Source organism: Nesoenas mayeri (assembly GCF_963082525.1).
Source record: "Nesoenas mayeri genome assembly, chromosome: 5".
NCBI classification, from domain to species: Eukaryota; Metazoa; Chordata; class Aves; order Columbiformes; family Columbidae; genus Nesoenas; species Nesoenas mayeri.
Window position 1 is genome coordinate 32,554,248 of NC_137548.1, and position 20,625 is coordinate 32,574,872.

A 20,625-nucleotide genomic window follows, 5' to 3' on the forward strand; every position below is an offset into this window, starting at 1 on the left:
ACCTCCAGGGATGGCGAGTCCACCACCTCCCTGGGCAGGCCGTTCCAATGCCTGACCACTCTCTCTGTAAAGAATTTCTTCCTAATATCCAGCCTAAATCTCCCCTGGCAGAGTTTAAGCCCATGCCCCCTTGTCCTATTGCTGACTGCCTGGGAGAAGAGACCAATCCCCACCTGGCTATAACTTCCCTTCAGGTAGTTATAGAGAGTGATGAGGTGACCTCTAAGCCTCCTCTTCTCTAGACTCCAGACTGAAAAGGAAGAGGAATTATTTTATTACTAGGTTGCTTTTTCCAATAGATTCTGCGCTCTCATCAATGAGATTTAGCACTTCTGATGGACGGCTGTGGTACTATGAAGAAAATTAGGTTTTTAGGGTGCTTGCCCAAGAATACCATTGTAGACTGTTCTACAAAGGAGCACAGGTTTTGGCCTCGTCCTTCCTCTACACCTTCATTTTTGGAAAAAAAAAAATAGGGCAGAAGAGGATACAATTTCACTTGTAATTCTTGAAAAAGAAGTGTCAAATAATTCTTGGGAACCTCTAAACTTCTTACTATTGACAGACAAGAAAATTGCTGGGGAAAACAGTATTGAAAACAGTGATTCCTTGAAGTATGTATGATCTGAATTTTCCAAATATTTAAAATTTTCATTAGGCTGTAGGTGTAGTTGTCATCTAAACATTTATTTTCTAGCTATCACTGTTCAAATGATTTTCAATTCATGGGGCAGAGTCTGCCTATTGAAGATTTGCATTTCCACTTGTTTGCTTTTCTACAGGATTTAATCCTTTCTAAGAACAAAATCTGCAAAGTAGCTTTGCACCAGGAGAAGTTCAAATGTCATAGGGGAAAATTAGCAGATTGTAAAGATTCATTGTCTGACTGCTGAGATAATATGGAGACAGATGCTAATTCTGTGCTACACTTTTACATAATATGATTTAAAGAGGGCTGGAGAAGGAAGCCAGGTAACATCCTTTCACTGTGGGGGAGACAGCCTCTGAAAATAAATGACTCTCTGACAATGTCTTCTTTCAGGAATGGATGCAAACTGGATCATCTCAGGGACCACAGTATGACAGGATTCTGATTCTGTCATGCTATGAAATGGTAGATCTCAAAACTTTGGACAAAGATTTGATATGACAAATGATTTAACTCTAGCTGAATCTCACGTTAGACTGTGCTCAAAACATGATTCATAATATCCTCCCCCTTCCAAAAGGATCATCTGCTACTCAGTTTATCAAAGCTGGGAATGAATGGAGTTCTAGAAAGTTTGGAAAAGGAAGCCAAAAAGCATTTTTTTTCTAAATACATCTATATCATTCTCTATCCAGAGAACTATGAACACGCTCGTTTTTTAACACCTTGGTCTGAGAAAAATAAAACTAAAGAAAGGGCTTTTCCCATTGTGAAGATAATACTGATATTCTTCTGGTAATAGAATACACACTTGGGAAAAACAGAAGGTATGGAATAGATTTTAGGAGGACTAAGGATGCGACTGTTATTTACTGGACATTCTATAATACCAAAGTAGGTTGATGCCATATTACTGTAAACACTGAGAAGAGTGCCATGCTAAGCTAAGTAACATCTTGGAAACTCTTCATAGATTGGCTAATAAAGAATCACAGCAGCTGACAGCAGTCAAGAAAGCAAGTAAACCATTATGAATTCCTAGGAAAGGAACAGAAAACAAAATGGGTAACATTATGCCACTATAGAATTACACAGTTTATCCACACCTTGGAAAAGATCTAGAACTCTGGATCTCACAGCTGAAAAAGGACATGTTAGACCCAGAATATGTTCAGAGGAAGACAACAAGGATAATCTGGAGGGTCTGACTGGAAATGTTCTCCAGCCTTCTTAAGGAGAATATGATAGAGATTTAAAAAATTGTACATGACATAAGAAGAGTGGATAGGAACAAGAATTGATTTTGCATGCATGTCTTTCTGTACAAAAACTACAGATCATCAAATGGCATTAGTAAGAGCATGGCTTCAAAAAGAACAATGGTGGGTGACACCTGCAATTCCCTTATGGAGAATGCTGCGGTTGCAAGAAATTTACAGGGATTCAAGGGAAGCCTGAACAAGTACTCAGAACACAGATTCAGAGGGGATTTTAAGAGGGACATATTAAAATTCTTAGTTAATTCTTAATTTATACAATAGTTAATAATTTATATAAAAATTAATTATTCATCTAACTATTGAAACTAATTTAATTAAAAATGAATTAAAATAGTTTGAGGTTGGGAGAATATTAGGGTGAATATACGCTTTTCCTGTCTCTCCTATTCACATCTGCTTAGAGCTACTGTTTAGAGTTGGAATACTATGTGGATCCTACACAATTATGGCTATTCTTATGTTCTTACATCAGAATTTATGCTTATGCTGATACTAGTGGTGTGTTTGGTGAAGAAAAATGACTGAGTTTTCTTGACTGGACTGGTTGAATTTTCACAACTAGCTGCTTCCAACAACTATTCCTTTCCAATATTTCTGATATTCTTAGGAGTTGTATGTCCATCTGCGATATTCTAGACTGATTTTATAGATGAATGGTGTACATGGAGTCAAGCAGAAGCATGCAGATAACAGCTTGCCCCTTTCTTTGGGCTGCATCAAAAGGAGTGCGGCCAGCAGGTGGAGGGAGGTGATTCTGCCCCTCTGCTCTGCTCTGCTCTGGTAAGACCTCACCTGGAGACCTGCATCCAGCTCTGGAGCCCTCAGCACAGGGAAGACAGACATGGACCTGTTGGAGAGGGGCCAGAGGAGGCCACCAAGATGACCAGAGAGCTGGAACACCTCTGCTATGAGGACAGGCTGAGAGAGTTGGGGTTGTTCAGCCTGGAGAAGGCTCCAGGGCAACCTTATTGTGGTGTTTCAGTACTTAAAAGGAGCCCATTAAGAAAGATGGAGATAGACTTTTTAGAGGAGTGTACTATGACAGCACAAGGGGTAATGGTTTTAAACTGGAAGAGGGGAGATTTAGGTTACGCATGAGGAAGAAATATTTTACAATAAGGGTGGTAAAACACTGCACACGTTGCCCAGAGAGTGGTAGATGCCCCATCCCTGAAGACATTCAAGGCCAGGCTGGACGGGGCTCTGAGCAACCTGATCTTGTTGAAGATGTCCTTGCTCATTGCAGGAGGTCGGTTGGACTAGATGAGCTTTCAAGGTCCCTTCCAACCCAAACTATTCTATGATCCTATTCTATTATTCTATAAAAACAACAAGAACAACAACAACAAAAAACATAAAACTTCCTCTTCTCCTTTTTGCCAAAGCAGAATGACAGAGAGCTGGAATCCTACTTTTAGGGGGCACAAATATTTTCAGTCTTTGCTTATACTGATAGAGACAGCACAGACTACCAAAACACAACAGACAGTCCCAGGCAGTGCCAAGCAGGAGGTTTGTCTGCTTTAGCACCTGCCACAGGAATGGGGATCCTGAGCCCAGACAGTCGCTGCATTGTAACCCCTCTAACAAGGATCTGCAATGGATGTTTAATTCAAATCTGCAAGAGTATAAGGATGATTGGGTGGAAATAGAAGGGGTCGAAAAGCTTGGCTGCAAACTTACTGAAGGCCACAGTAATACAGTTATCAAACGACATCCAATTCAAATAAGGTATCTAATAATGAGAAATGAGAATGGGAGCTCTTCCTTTACTTTATATTCATGCATAGGCTGGAGTTGAAAAGGTAGCTTGGTAGAAACATTCCTTAACTAACACTTCTATGAACATGTTTAATGCAGACAGCCCTTTCAGATCGCAAGAAGGAAGGTTAACATCAGAGGTTGTCAATTGGTTTTTAAATGTCTAATTAACCCGTATCTTCACATTAAACAGTTACCTAAACTGTGTACATAATGCTTCCCTGAGCTTAGCTGAGATCCAAGATGTTTTCACATTGGTTCATAGTACGACCAAGCCCTTGCATTTTATGTGCCTCAGGTCTTAGTACATATTCACTCAGTTTTCATTGCGCACATTCAGGAGAGCTTTGGAATACTCTCACACTGATGAATGCCTGGCACATTCTCAGTGCCACTACAAACCAACCCAGAACTCAACGTAATAAGCATAGTTAAATGAAAAATGCTGGGCTCTAAGGGTTGTAAACTAATTTACGCATAGTGTTGTTTTAAAAGTGCTGACCTTAAAAAAGAATTTCTCTAACTAGTAATGTATTTTTTCATTAAAGAAAAATATCAAAGGCAAATATGGGAATAATGACTGTAGGGCAAATGTATACTCAATCCATTGTAAAAGCATTTAACTATTTTACTTAATTTAATTGAAAAAGGTACACAATTCAGCTATCCATATTTATTATACAAATTTGTTTATTTTGACTATCCTCCATTTTTTCCAAATAAGAAATATTATTTTTGTTGTGTAAGGACTAAGGTCTCAGAGCTTAGTCCTCACAGCTGATTATGGAATCAGGCCATAAGAGACAGAGATGAATGCATAATTGCTATCTCTACAAAGAACTGACTTGGAGAACAAAAAGAAAGATACTGTGATGTTACTTTTAGAAGCTGAGTTTATGAAAACGTTCTATGGTATGCATTATTACACCATTATAGTGGCAAGATTAATGTGCCTTTAAATAATACATTTAAAATTTCTTTTACACTGCCTGCATTAAACAGAGTGCATCAAACTCCTGAGATCCAGTTTAAGCTTTGCTAGAGTCTCTCACAACAATAGGTTTATGACTTTAAAAAGTAAAGATTCCACTAGGAAAACTGCATAAGAATAATAATGTCAGTTCCTGAAGAAAGTAGGATAGAAGCAAGCCTTTTCAAATCCTAGTTTGTCTAATAAATAGGCCACATGCATTCCTGTTATAACACGCCTGAATTCAAAGAATGAATACCACAGTGTTTTTATAACAATAAAATTGTTAACAATATTCTTTTTACAAAGCTTACAAAAATAAGAAAGCCTGACATTTAGTATCCCTTCATGTAATAAAACAGATCATTTGTGGCATGCCAAAAATACATAAGCACTAGACTGGCAGACTAACAACGAGGTCTTATAAACCTGAATATTTACCATGGAATAAATACTGCTAATATTTAAAAAAACTACAAAACAAACAAAATCAACAAGTCCTTCAGAAATTTAGTCCTCTCTGCTCCACAACGTGTCGGACAAAGCTGACAGTACTTCAATTACCACTGTGTCATGTAGAAACTATTTTGTACAATGCCAACAAGAAAACAGAACCTGTTCTTACTTGGTGTTATTGAACCAAGTAAATTCTACAGAAAACAAGGTGGTTTGTTACTTTTTGTGTCAGCATCTGATATCACATTTTGCAGAATAATTTATTTTTTTTGTGCAGTCTTTACCTTTAAAAAAAACAGAAACATGAAAAAGGGAAAATAGAGGGAAACGAATATGGGTACAGAAATTTAGAGGCAGTACTATTTCTAAGGGTACTTTTAATCAATTCTTGTAATTTGAATGGATTTCAAATTAATGTAATCTCTTAATATAACAATTCCAATTCCACATGCTGGCATTTGGGAAAAAATACAAATTAAGTTTTCTTCATAATAATTGTGAAAAATTCTGCATGCAGCTATGGCAGTGATGCAAAATTAATTATTAACCATTAAATGGTCAGCAATTAACATGCCAAGCACAATAGGTTAGCTTTTCCAGAAAGGCATTCTGCAGGTGAAGTAAATGAGGAAATCTGAAATCTATACAATACATTGCTGGCTATTATTAGGACTTGTCAAGGTGATAGGCTAAAATTTTATGGTAGTCAACCAAGTATGTCAGAAGATACTACCACAAAAATTAACCGAAATCATTCTTAGGGCCCAAATCCCACGAGAAATCTAGCATAAATTTGATTTTATAAGTTGAGATAGCTTTTTGGTGCATAAAGGATATGTTTAAATCTTTGTAGAATCAAAACTTTCATGATAAATGTCTCTGAATAGTACTACTGTAAGTATATGTAAGCATTATATAAAAAGATAAGCAAATACGTAAACTCATGAAAAAGAGTTCATAACTAATCAGATCAATACCTATATATGGTCTATAGCTTATATAACTCAAACAGAATAATTTAGCATCTTGCTATTCTATCTTTTACCATGATCGTCAACAGAGGCCAAGAAGTGGTATAAATTTTTGTCATTTTTCTGTGACAGACAAAAGGGCTCAGTTGAAATTAAAGATATAGCCTTACAAGCTTTCTTTTGATTATGGTTATACATAAGGTTATAATTTGCTTGTTAATTTATTTTCTGTTTTCTATTGTTGGGTGTCTGTGTTTTTATCGTTTAATTTTGGAAACTGAGAAGCTCTGTGACATGATCAAAATAAGAGCAATTAGTATCACATTTCCATGAAGATGTAGTCAGCTTTGAAGGAGTCTCTAGAACAAACAAACAATCGAAAGCCTGAAGGCTGTATACAAAGTCTCTAAGAACTAGGCTAACACCTCTGCTTTCGGGACTTAGCAACCTGGAAGTTTTCTTGAAAAGTAAGCTCAAATAATTACTTGTTAGAATACATTGGGGAAAAAAAAAAAAAGAAAAAGAAAAAATAGAAAATGCAAACTGGCCTACACAGACTTCTGCACTCACAGTAATGGAGAAGATTCTCTTTTTTTAAAACTGAGACTTCTATTACTGCTTGATTTAGCAGGTAAGGATCACAATCTTGTTCTAGTCCATTATCTAAAAGCATAGTCTCAATAGCCCCATGGACTTAAGAGTTTTTCATCTACCCACAGAATTTCATACATTTCAATATCTCTTCAAAATACATTTTGTAATTTTATGTGACAATTATGCCACCATAAGAGCAAAAGAAAGGTTTTTAAATGTTGGATAATCAGTTATGGGAAGGATGTGATAATATCAAAGGGAAAATACAGAATACCATTTTCCTCACGTTTTTAGATGGTTACAAACATCAACCATAGCACTGATTATTCAGAGGAAATCGCATTGAAAGGACTGCAATGACTGTATGTGGACTGAGAATTTGAGAAGCACAAGACTGCTAGCATGGCTGTCAAAAGGGCATAATGCCTGAAATTCAGAACTAGACAATTAATATTAGCTTTAAAAAATGGATATGACTGCTGAAAGGAGAAGATTTTCCCTCTTACTGGGCCCTTAATTGCTCCCACTGATAAATAATGAGACAGATTAAATGTAACTTTTGTTAATTCTGGTCAGTTTGTGTTCTATTTATTTATTATTTATTTTTACCTGAGGGAACTGTTTATGGCTTGAGTAGAATGTTTCAGTAAGCAAGTGCTCTGATACAATATGAATACCTCTATTTTTGTTCCTAAGTCAAAGGGGTCAGAAAGGTATTTTCAAACTTTTTAAGTGCACACAGGCCTTTGGTTGTTTGGCTTATTCTGCACAAGTAGTCATGCCATCCCGTGTACTTACTGACCTGAAAAACACCCCTCCTACTGCATGGGAAGCTCAGCCTCCTGGTCCTCCTCCTGTGGCATAAAGTATTTTAAACTCTTATGGTCTGATATATTTTAGTCTAAGTATACTCACAGGCTTCAAAATAGTAATTTCTGGGTGAAACGTAATGGTCTGTGATATACAGGTCAGACTAACTGATCTCATGGTGCCTTCTGGCTGTACAAGCTACTCAAGCTATGAAATCTGTTTTACTCACTACTGACAGTCAGTCTTTCTATCAGTGCTGCAGTGCCTGAACTCTAAAATCCCACACTGAGAGGGAAACCATCTTACTCATTATGGCCTTTAATATCCCTTGCTGATAGTTTTAAATTTTTAAACAGCCCTACCTGTCGTGCTCCCTTTTATGTGTTCTCATAGTTACAGATTTAATTTCGGAAGCAAAATATCTAAACAGTAAGCATAATAAAAATGAAACAGGTTAAAGCTTATTAGCAGTAGGGAGCAGATGTAGCAAAATTCTGCCAGTTCCCCTACATTTCCTCCCCAGCAGGGACTTTCTGTCAAGCTGTGAGTTAGTTCTATATAATAATGTAGGCTGCTGTTACTGCAATTGCACCTTCCTATACCTCACTATTGTACTAAAAATTCACTTTGATTTTTGATTTCTTCCTTCATAATAATAGTATTTAAAGCAGTTCCTGCAGAGCTAAATGTAAATTCAAGGACTGCATGCTAGATGCTCAGAAGGGCATGAAAATGTAAAACGATAAGAAAATAATTACATATTGAAAAGCTGGTTTATTTGCTTTAAAAATATTAACTTTCTTTCAACAATCTAAAGGTTCCTGAGCCAAGAGATAACCAGTTAATGACTGAAGTTAAGATTCCTTGAACTATTTCTCAAACATACATCATTCAATATATCAGTTACAGTGTGGAAAAGAGATAACTATTTAAGGAACAAAGTCATAAATTGATAGCAGTATAAACTGAAAGCAAATGAAGTCTGCCACATGAAACATGATCACAGACTGTCACTCTGAGGGTTTTATTCTTCATATGTAGCGTCAAAAATAAGAAGTTAAGAAAGGGAGTAGTACTGAATTAAGGATGTTCAAGATGGGAAGATTCCACTTGAAAATCATTTGAGAGTGTGTATAAAATGAGACAGAAAACGAGAAAAGTTAATGGTCAAAATCTACTTTGTGGGGATTAAGGATAAGTGATTTTATGATTTAGAATTTAAACATCAGATACTGATTGCAAAGATGTTTTCTTTGAAAGTCTGCTTTCCTTCTGAACTTTGACCTTGAGCTCTTGAACTCATTTCCAAATAAAATGTCATCTTTTATCTCATGTGTTCAAACTACAATCGCTTGTTCTCCTGTGCCTGTACAGCACCATTAGCGACTGCTAAACCTGTACTTAAACTTTGCAGTATGCAATGTAAAAAAAATTGTGATGCTGCTGGAGGCAGAAGAAAAACAAGTTAAAAATTCTGATGGCACTATTAAACTTCTATTAATTGCCAGGCTCTCCCTCATTGAGACACCCACCTTCATTAGTAATATGATCTTGAATGTGGCACTTTTTAGTAAACAAAGATTTTTAGTGGAAAATACAAACATTGACATTCCTTCACCTTATGTATATGAGTAATTTTAGGCCAAATGTTTTGAGCAGTGTATTGGTTACTTTCACTTTTTCAAATGGTATAACTGCAAAGCAAGATCAGTTAAATGAAATATAACCGGACTATTAGGACTGTACATGCCCTTTATTTTAAGCCAAGCCATTTACATTGGTCTATAATGTCCTCCATACAGTTTGGAACTTGGATTTTGCAGGACAAGTTTTCCCTCAGTTTAGTGTTATAGGAATCAAGCTTAGGTGATGCAATTCAGGCAATTTCTCACAGCCCGCTGTGCTGGATTGTCCACGGCTGGCACGTAAACCCCTCCCGCTGAGTCGTTCACTCACACCCCCTGCGGCAAGATCGGGGAGAACTCAGCAGGGGAAAAGAGAGAAAAAACTCATGGGTGGAGATAAAGACAGTTTAATAATAGAAGGAAAGAGAAAACAACCAAGGCAATCACTCATCACCTCCCACCAGCAGACTGATGCCCAGCCAGTCTCTGAGTGATGGCTACTTTAGAAGAGACTTACCCCTGCTCCAGTTTTTATTGTCAAGCAATTTATATAGTATATAATACTCTTTGGTCTATTTGGGTCAGCTGTCTCAGCTGTATCCCCTCCCAGCTTCTTCCCAAACCCAGTCTGCTTGCTAGGTGTGGGCAAAGTTGAAAAAAGATGAAAGTCTGGAGGCTGTGCCGGCACTGGTCTGCTATCAACATAAATCCAAAACACAGCACTACAGGGGCTGCTATGAAGAAAAATAACTCTAAGCCAGTCAGTACCACAATGTCCACTCACAAGAGGAAGTTCTTAATAACCTAAAAACTATAAGCCAAGCCTGAGTTAAATGTGTAACTGTACTCAGCAGCCATTGGAATGAGACACATGGAAAGCAAGCTTGTTGTCTCAAAGATGAAGAGATGTCTCTCAGGTTACTATTGAAATATATAATGGGATCTTAACTCATGTTCCTGAAGGCAGGTGAGTCCATGCTTAGAAGATTAGAATGGACATTTTTCAATAAATGGCCTTTAAGAGACATGTATTAATATATATGCTTGTTAAAAGTTGTTATACTAAGAAAAAGATACAAATATATATTCATGGATATGTATGCAATGGGTACTTATATATATGAGGAGGGAGGGAAAGAGAAAAATTTGTATACCTAGATGTCTCCCCCATGTAATTTGAGAGACAATGCACTGACAGCCTATGAGACTATGCATCACTGAACAGGTATCTACAACTCTACACAAACATTCATCTGAAAAATTAAAAAAACCTTCTGACTTAATAAGAATTTATTGATAATTAGTATTTTCATCAGGGAACAGTTACATTTTCCTCTTTGAGACTCACTTGCTTCTCTGTTGAGATATATGCAGAAGCAACTATGTCAACTACAGGAGGTGGCCACATTGTTTCCACAAAAGTGCTTATAAGTGAGACACATAAAGATCTGCATAATATTAACACTGAATAATGTCCAAAAGAAAATCAATGTTAGATTTCAAGTGTTACCAGCTGTGTTAATTGTGCTACAACTAAATAATTGATGAGAACTGTACACCTGTACTATATGAGCTGGACACATTTTTATTTTTCATCCATGAAGTTGATGACTTTCCTGAAATTCGTGCTTTCATCATGGGGATCTAAAGTGCTCTACACATAACTAGGACTACAGTTTAATAGGGAAGTTCCCTGAGCAAAGTAGGACCTTTATCACTTTTCAACCAAGATGGCATTTTCCCCTCTATAAAGAGGGACTGACAACAGGTACCAACCGCAGGGCTGAAATCCTGTTAAATGGCTTTCACAGTCATCACACACAAGACTTTTGACCAGAGGTTCTGGCCTAAGCAAACAGTGGACGCGTATATGCCTTCTTGCTTAGCACAAAAGTGACAGGATCAAAATAGAATTAATATTTTCAGTAAAAGAGATGAAAAATCACTCAAAAAACTCTCATAAGGGAACTGCTGCAGGGGAACACGAGTCAGCCTGGATGAACTAGGTTGTTTACCACCCTGAATAACCTGACATGTATTTCTTCACTCTGTCTAACTGAAAAATAATTTTCAAATGCATGTATGTATTACCTGTAAATGGCAAATAAGCTAGTGCAAATCAGTTCATGGAAATCAGAGAGCTATGCTGACTTAGACCAGCTGAGGATTTGATTTTATCTATATCTGTCTACACAAACATTCACACAAGAAACTGTCTCGCTTCTTATTTTCTATTGTTCATATTTTATGTTTACATTCTACAAGTTCAATTCATGTATATTGTTCAGAACATTATACAATCATACATTTTTTTATGTATACAGGTACACTCAATTTCTCATAATGGCTTTAGTTAAAATCATGTAGACTGCTTCATTGTTCTTTTTGTTGACTGTATTTATTTTTAAAATTCATTAATGCTCCATTAGTGTTACAAATAGAATATCACAATCTTCTTTTAAAAAAAAAGTAAAAGTGGGAACCCTTTCACATCTCATTGTGGCCCAGTGTCAAAAGGCAGAATACATTCAAGGACCTCTAGAGTTTGACTATCTGCACTTGACCTGTGTTAAATATTCTCATTGCAGTTGCTTCAAATGAATACAAAAGCTTTGTTTAATCTGAACACAGGGGAAATGAAATACACCAGGCACGAGATGAAAGACCCGCTGCCACTGTGCTATTTGAATGCACTGCATGTTCTTAACACGGACCATAAAAGAAGCCTGGTTTAATATATCAAACTGTGGAACTTTCAAAATAGCATGTAGTAGCAAAATAAATGTTATAAAGCTGATGAGACAAAAAAGGGAAATAGAAACATGTATTTTCTTCCTACTGAATTTCTGATAGGCATAGGTACTATGTTGTGGCAATGTTTTTCAAAAATATTTAGTTTTCTTCTGGTAAGATTGCCAATTATATTAATTAACCAATGCAAGATTTTACTGCAATGTAAATGTAGCAGGGTTCTACTCTATCATTTATACCTTTACAATATTCATTCACTTCTACTCCTCACATTTTAAATATTCTGTTCCAGAAATGGCTAAAAGAAGGAGACAAATTAAATTAGCATTTCCCATACTATTGTCTACAGGGCACAGAATTTACAATACTATTTGGAAATCTGACAATCATATTAAACATAGATATTAACTAATGCATATCATAAAATAGACAAAATCAATGTACTTGAAGAAACAAAAAGTACACACTCTCTCACAGGTTTTATTTTTTATATTACTTTTATGGTAATTTTCTCCATAGGTAAAGAGGATCTAAAATCTCTGTCCAATCCTTTACAGCAAGAAAAGCCTTCAACTTCCGCTGTCTTAATATAAGCTACTTCTGTTCTACTTATTATAAAGTGTCAGAGAATGCAGGAACTCAAATTCATGACAGTTTGTATCCTTCAAATGCTACAGGCATGTCTGAACAATGTAACACACTGCTGTGCTACAGACTCATGGTGCCATTCTAAATAACTGCCATGAAAACATAATAATTACTCCAGAAAACCACTGCATGTAGCTAGACAGTTTCTGGTTCAGCCATTTACTTGTTCATAACTCAGGACCTCTGCATTATTCAGTAGACAAAGTGGAAAGACACAGGGTACTATCACTGATATTTAGAGAAGCATCAAAGGAGGTATGATGCAGGGGCTCCCTAGGATAGGCCTCAAGAGGACTGCTCTTAGATATTCTGAAAAATCCTAGTTCAGGCTCATTTAAATCTTTTGACATCTAAACAGTCTGTTAGTCTGGCCCAAAAAGTTTAAGTTTAGATACTGAAAGCTGACATCAAGTTACCCAAGTGCTGAAATAGGCAAGCAACACATTCACAATATACATCAGATAAAACATCGCAAATCCTGTTTTTTCCATCACTTCTATATCACATGGTATTAAGACACACATTGTCAACAACCTGAGTGGCATTCCTGACAGAATGAAAGTCAACTGTAGCACTCTTTGCTAGATTTGAAACAACCATGGGATCACAGCCACTCATCCTGAATGCTTACCATAAAAAAATAAAGCTTCTGTCAGAAGAAGGTGAGCTGGAGAACCTTTCAAGTTTGTGGTATGTCTGCTCAGGAATTTACTGGAGGGAGAGGACTAGACAACTAATGCTCAGATGCAAGCTGTGTTATAAAAGCCAAAAGACTTGTATTTTTTCATGCCATAGGAAACATTTCACCAGGTAGATTTTTTGTTACTAAGGATGGAAAATGGAGTAGGAGCTGCCTAATAAAATAACTCAGAGTGAAACTGATCTATAATATCATCATCAAAAGAAAAAAATAGGATGTATAAAACGAATTGCTGATGCAAAAGATCTAAGCTAATAGTCTTAGAGCTATTAATACATTTTGCAATTACATTAAATTATCTTTCTATGCAACACTCTCTTCCGTTCTTAACAAAATACATTGCTTTCACGGTTTCATCCAGCTTTTCAAAATCTCCCTTCACCAATATTTTGGGTTCACTTACAAATACAGGAAATCCTAAACTTTGTGTTGGTAACAAAACATGGTGTATGAAATGTACTAAAATATTTCCTTATGCATTTTTCTTTTTATAAAAAATAATTCAGATATAACATTTCAGATAGTTCTGGAAAATCTGCCTCATAGCTTTATGTATGCCATCAAATCAAAATAAGAACTGAAACTTGTTTTTACCGTTCAGTCATGTTTATCAAGAACTCTATTTCAAAAGCAGCAAATGGCCTTCAAGTTTCTCTGTAAGTTTATGTGCTCCTAACTAACAGAAAGAAATGAATTAATAGCACGTTGTCATGGAATATACATTTGAATAGCAACAGCCCCAAACAGTATCTATTGCATAACTTGTCAAAATTGATACATTCTACTAGCCTAGCTGTACTAAATCTTGCTGGGGATTAGCAAGACTTAAAGAATAAAACACATCAGTCAAACAAGCTGGAATGTCTGAAATCCAGAGACAGCAGAGCATGTTTTGTCTTTATCATAGAATCATAGAATTTTAGAATCATTTTGGTTGGAAGAGACCCTCAGGATCATCAAGTTCAACCATAACCTAACTCTAGCACTAAATCATGTTCCTAAGAACCTCATCTAAATGCTTTTTAAACACTTCCAGGTATGGTGACTCCACTACTTCCCTAGGCAGCCTGTTCTAATGTCTGACAACTCTTTCTGTGAAGAAATTTTTTCCTAATTTCTAATCTAAACCCACCCTGGCACAATTTGAGGCCATTTCCCCTTGTCCTACCACTTGCTGCTTGGGAGAAGAGACCAACACCCTCCATGCTACAACCTCCTTTCAGGTAGTTTCAGACAGTGATAAGGTCTCTCCGCAGCCTCCTTTTCTCCAGGCTAAACAGCCCCAGTTCCCTCAACCGCTTCCATCAGACTTGTGCTCCAGACCCCTCACCAGGTTCACTGCCCTCCTCTGAACTCTCTCTAGTATTTCAATGTCTTTCTTATGATGAGGGGCCCAAAACTGAACATAGGATTCAAGGTGGGTCCTCACCAGTGCCAAGTACAGTGGTACAATCACTTCTCTAGTCCTGCTGGCCACACTATCCCTGATACAAGCCAGGATGCTGTTGGTCTTTTTGGCCACCTGGGCACACTGCTGGCTTATATTCAGACAACTGTCAATCAACACCCCCAGATCCCTCTCTGCCAGGCAGCTTTCCAGCCACTCTTCCCTGAGCCTGCAGTGCTGCTTGGGGTGGTTGTGACCCAAGTGCAGAACCTGGTACTTGGCCTTGTTGAACCTCATACAACTGGCCTCAGCCCAACGATCCAGCCAGTCCAGAACTCTCTGTACGGCCATCCTACCCTCCAGCAGATCAATACTCCCACCCAAATTGGTAAAGATATCGGTAAACAAAATTATATTGGTGAATATAACAAAAGAAAGTAAAAAAGCAGCCACTCAGAAGCAGGAAAAAAAAGGTTATCATGATCTTGCCCATCTCAGTCTGGCAGAGTCTGTTGTACAGCCAGAAGTACAATCCAACACTTGAAATACTCTTAACAAAGTACTACAGGGATGCTTCTGCATGGAAAGCCCATGGGGAGGGGAAAAAGAAGGTAGGGGGTGGACTCAGCTCCCAACTAAATATAGCAGGAGTCCTGTCTAAATGGCACAACTCAACCCCTACTGAATAAAGTGCATACACAAAATAAATTAATAAAATTTTGCAGGCACAGTCACTGTTATATCATTATACAATAATTATTTGGAATGTTTCCATCTATCAATAATGCCATCTGTCCTACACAATACAAATGGACTACAACCCATCTGGCTTATTTTTTTCTATTGATTACTCTGCTGAATGAGTTAGCAAAACTGCTTATAAAATCATCATATTACATGACACTGTCATTAAAAGATGTGAAGAAAAAACACAAGATGAGACTTAATTGGAAGACTGTCAGTTCTTCTTCCAGAAAGTTTTAACAATGCTATAAGCTTTCTCCTTCCCTCCCCACCCTGCCCCCATTACTTTAAAGAAGAAAAAAAAGTGTAAATGCTAACTACTGGATTAGGCAGAAATTGTTCTATCACACAATTGTTACTATTTCTAACTAGGTATGTTAAAGAAGCTCCATAAATGTATCTCCTCAAGAGTGTCAGAATGTCACAAAGTGTGCCTCGGAATCACAAAGAAATTGCAGGAGTGGAACTTAGAAATGGGGTGGGAGGAAACTGCCGATGGATGACACTTGTATTTGCTAATTCCAATTATTTTTCCTAGGTCTGGGTGTTGATTATTTGTTTGCCTGTCTTTATGCTATTTTTGCAACCTCTCTTTTTTCTTTTGATTGTAACTACTGCTTCCCTCAACTAGATTTTAATTTCTATGACTGCAGCTTGTTTTTTCTTTTAATTTTAACCACTGCTTGCCTTTATATATTTTAATTTCAACAAGGCACCACTTAACACCAACACAGCCTTATCCATCCACAGAACTTAAATGCTTACCCTGGCTCCCTCACTCTAGACCTCAGTTCCTACAGTACCCTTTTGGTTTTAATGAAGGAAATACCTTGTGTACATTCAAAAGGTCGATACAAAGACCTTTTATTAGCCCAGTGATTTTCTTTGGTTTTGAGGGAGACTTTGGTGGGGTTTCTTTCTTTTCCTTCCCTTCCCACTACCTTTTCTTTCTACTATGACTTTTCTTCTCTCCACCAGTTTTCCGTTTCCTTTGTTACCCAGAACAGCTTTTCCAGTGACACTGTGACTCTAAAGCCACATGAAGGAAGAAGAGAGTGAAACATGGGTTGGATTCCAGCTCTGGGGAAACAACCCTCAATGGCTGTGGGTAACTGGAGTTCAGGGAGGCAATGCTGTGGGTTATACTGGAGGGGTGAGGCTGCAGGGAATGGTGCAGGGAGTAGAGATGCTGAGCTGCCATTTGGAATGAGGGAAATCAGGATGACAGCAGTGGAAAGGAGTAGTGCAAGAAGCAAGGAATCATGCTGGAATAAGGAAGGAGCCAGAGGCTTGGTGACAGAAACAAATCAGAAGCTGCGGGGTGGTCCGGCCTGCTTATTATTACTATTTTCTCCCTCTCTTAGAGTCCCCTCCCCTCCTTGACCCTCACTAGAGCCACTCCTCCTCTGGTTATCAGTGAAACAATTTGGTTATTCTAAAAAATACTCAATTCATCTTTCGTTTCATAATTCAAGAAGTTCCTAAAAGACAATTGTCACTGTCAATAATATGACAAGAAATTCTCTAAAGTCCAGGTTAAAGTGCCTGACCCTGTGGCCTTACCGCAAACAAAGTTTTGATCAACTCTGTGCTAATATCCTTCTTTTAGAAATAAACCTTTTGTGTTTTATAAACACATCCAGAGAACAATTCCTACACTTCTCTTAATATTCTGTTCCATTATGTCCTATTTATTTGTGCCCTAAACAATCCTTTTTGTGCTTTCCAGACTACTGATATCAAATATGTAGAATGATGCAACCGAGGTTGCTGAACAGTACTATTTATGTAGAGGATATTTACTAGACATCACTAGAATGCTAACAATTTTTGGTGCTCTAAAAAAAACCTTTGGCAGTTATGATGCATACAATTTAGTCACTGTGTCAAATAAAATACCTCAAGCTGAATATACCATCATTTTGCTATTAAATACAGAACATTCAACAAACAGAAATGTAGAGTCTAAACCTCATTTTTAAAACATAATTAGTTCTATGTTTTATAATGTCTAGGTTACATGAAACGAGTTCTGAGCTGCATTGTTTTGTTTGCACAAACTCCTTTTTCCATGGATGACAGAAGCATAACAATTTCAATCAAGACACTATTTCTTCTTATTAAGTAATTTGTATGTTACTATTGATTCATGCCTTTGGCCACTGCTTGAAATACAGTTCAAGAATAACAAAATACTTTTGCTTTGGCTGACTTAGTTTACTTGCAGAAAACAGACCATTATTTCATGTCATGGTATCTGACAGAACTGTCTGTAGCAGTACTGGGATACCAAAAAATAAACAAAACCACACAGGTAAGGGATATGTTACTTAGACTCCTAAATACAGATAACTTCAGAGTAAAGCTACTGTGTTGTGGCTTCCACACAGACATGCTGTATCTTACAGCATCTGACAGGCTGCTCCAAAGAAAATTTTGAGAGATGTAAAAGCTGTATCTCCTGTATTCACCAGGTCTGTGACTAAGTGAGAGAGAATTACAACTGTCGTACAATTCACCAGTCATTTTATGTTCTTCCAAATTTCAAACTTTACTGTCTTCCTTATTCTGAGAGTAAAGGAACTATTTTCCTAATACTGTGCCAGCTGGTGCTTCCCCTCTAATACAAAATCTCTATATCCATGAATAGGACAATTTTATTTTCAGGGCAGGACAATTCCTCCCTCTGGTTCCTTGTAACAGAAGTGTTTGATACCTCTTTTTCTCTGATTTGCTGTTTACACAAACCCTTACTAATAAAAAAGTATGCATAGCCTGAGGAAAAATTCAATTCCTCTGTCTGAATCTCCTGTTGACAAAATAATGGGGAAATTGGAACATCTGGCTGCTAATGACATCTCATTCCCACTGATTCTTTAATTTTTTTCCAAAGCATTTTTAGATGGTGTTTTGGCACACATTATTTCATCTGCTAATATTTTTTTTTGCTCTTTCTGACACTGTCATTAATGAATATGATCTCATGAGCACAGAATGAGACTGATGAACATCCTCTAGGATTGTTTGATGCTCCTCTAGGATGTTTTTTCTTAAACATTCCTGAAAACTGCTAGGTGGCTAACTTTTCCTAGAAGTATGTGTGGGCAGCAATCCATTTTCAAGCTATGGCTTGAACAATCAAAAACAATCAAAAAGTGACATGGGTCAAATCATAGTAATAGCCCAAAAGCAAACAACCTCATCACCTCATCAGTATTTTTCATGTAGCTAAGAAAGTACTGCCTAGTAATCTCAGTAAGTATAAGAAATAAGTGACTCAGTAAAGAGGGGCTCGTATGCATAGTAATTACAGAAGACCTAAAAGATTCCATCTGGGAAAAGGAAAAGTTTCAAAGAACTGAGAAATGCCACCAATCTGCCCTCAGATCATACATATTATACATCAGAAAGCACAGAGGTTTCATGGTCATGGTCCACGTCACAGTCAGATAGCAAAAAATTGAATTAAAAGATCTGAATTGAATTAATATTCAATACACTTGGTCTTAGAGGAGTAGTAAACACTATTTAAGATGGTTCTTTACTAATAAATCAAGGTTGAATGTGTAAGCTTCTAAGTAAAGCCTATATATTTACTCAGGAAGACTCCGCACAGTGCCTAGTGCGGAGACTGAAAGTAAACAAAAATAGAAGGAAAGTTTCAAGTGCATTTTCCCTTCTTGTATGGTAATATTGACATATGCTATGCTTCCAAGCTATGTATTTCCTTGAGAAACTGTAATAATTAAGTTATATTAAATTATATAGCAGAAGTTATGTTTTATTTGCAAGACTTGTGGCCATCACCTTTTTAATGCTTGTAGGGTGCTCCATGGCTATTTAAGAAAAATGGCACATACATAATATAAATGGTTATAGTATTGTTATAAATCACTGTACAAACTATTATGCTGTTAGAGATAATCTATGGTCAACCAATAGACAGGCACACCCTGTCTGGACTTAGCAGGTCAGCTGAATAATAAACAATAATGAGCAGTAAAAACTGCTAAACTCAGTTGTCATGACAATATTGTTTGTAAGAAAGAGTGGGGAAAAACCTTAACAGAGAAACTCACAAAAAGTTGAATTAAAATGCCCAGTTCCTATTATGTAAAAATATATAGGCAGAAGTAATTCAAATAAGATATTGTTCACATTTTTGTTGGAGAAATTGACTACTCTTAAAGTTCTTCAACATATTCCTTTGAGGAATTAAGACAAAGTTTGTGATGAACATAACTTTCAGTTAAGCAATTTTCTTTCTCAGTCATGCACAACTACTTACAACCCAAAACATAACACCTCAGTCAAACCTTATTATATCAGCTTTACTTGAACCCCTCTGAAATGTTCTGAGAAAATTCTGATGTGACTACAAGACTTAGGGGGGAAAAAAGACAATCGACAAAGAAGAACATGGATATCACATCTACCTTTCTGCATTCTCGTAATTTCTTCTGCCACACAGAGCGAGCAATTGGAATGTACTTGCTCTCAGTGACATAGCAGCTGGCTGTGATGATGTGGTGAAGTGCCGTCTCCTGCCTCATAGCTTGAAGAACTCGCTCAACGTGACGGAGGGAAACTACGGTCTCAGTCCATATGCCACCACTAACAAGCTGCATCGTACAAGGTACTAGAGCAATCTGTCCAGCACAGTAGAGAACATCTCCAACCTAGAAGGAAATAAGTAAATAAGATTCTGGCAGTGTACAGAAGGAAAGGGAAGCACTTTTCTCTTTTACAGGTAGTTTCTTTCAAGAGTACGGTTCCTCGTCATCATTTGTCACAAATGCAGCAAATACGCCAATCTAAATATAACTTTTGATAGAGATTTAAGTATAATGTAGAAACACAGCAATGCAATAAATTTTAACCTAACAGTTAAAACATGGATGTATGTGTCAGCTCAAGACAACAGTGTCTGATGTTACTGACTGTTGCAGCTGCTGGATCACACCGATGCCCCAATTAAATAAATGCTCTTCCTTCCTTTTTTCGAGTGACGATGCACACCATCTTTAATACATTACTATTTTTCTCTAGTTCCAAGTTTTAAGTTAAGCTTTCCTTTATGTAAGAATATATAAGCAAGTATAAGCATGTATTTGTAATGTCTTTAGTAAACTAACTTAAAAATACTATCAAAAATAACACTGCACAACAGCTAAAAGACTGTGTATGAAAAAGGTCATGATTATCCACCAAAAGGAAGAAGGAAATTGCAGATTGAAAATAAGATGCAGAAGAATGTCACTTGACCAAAGAGATGGGTT

The 20,625-nt window shown here is 37.0% G+C and overlaps 1 protein-coding gene across 3 annotated transcripts in view; it reads right to left on the reverse strand.

Annotated features, from left to right (window-relative positions):
- Positions 1-20,625, reverse strand: part of DPH6 (diphthamine biosynthesis 6) — a gene marked incomplete at both ends in the record, with an annotated part of 200,086 nt that overhangs the window by 42,949 nt on the left and 136,512 nt on the right. For 2 of the 3 annotated variants that reach the window (XM_080344846.1, XM_080344845.1), the window contains one exon: positions 19,783-20,025. The exons of the other annotated variant lie outside the window; for it this stretch is intronic. In XM_080344846.1, the coding sequence (XP_080200972.1) occupies positions 19,783-20,025 (243 nt within the window). The remainder of the gene's footprint in view (positions 1-19,782; positions 20,026-20,625) is intronic. 3 annotated transcript variants of the gene reach the window in all.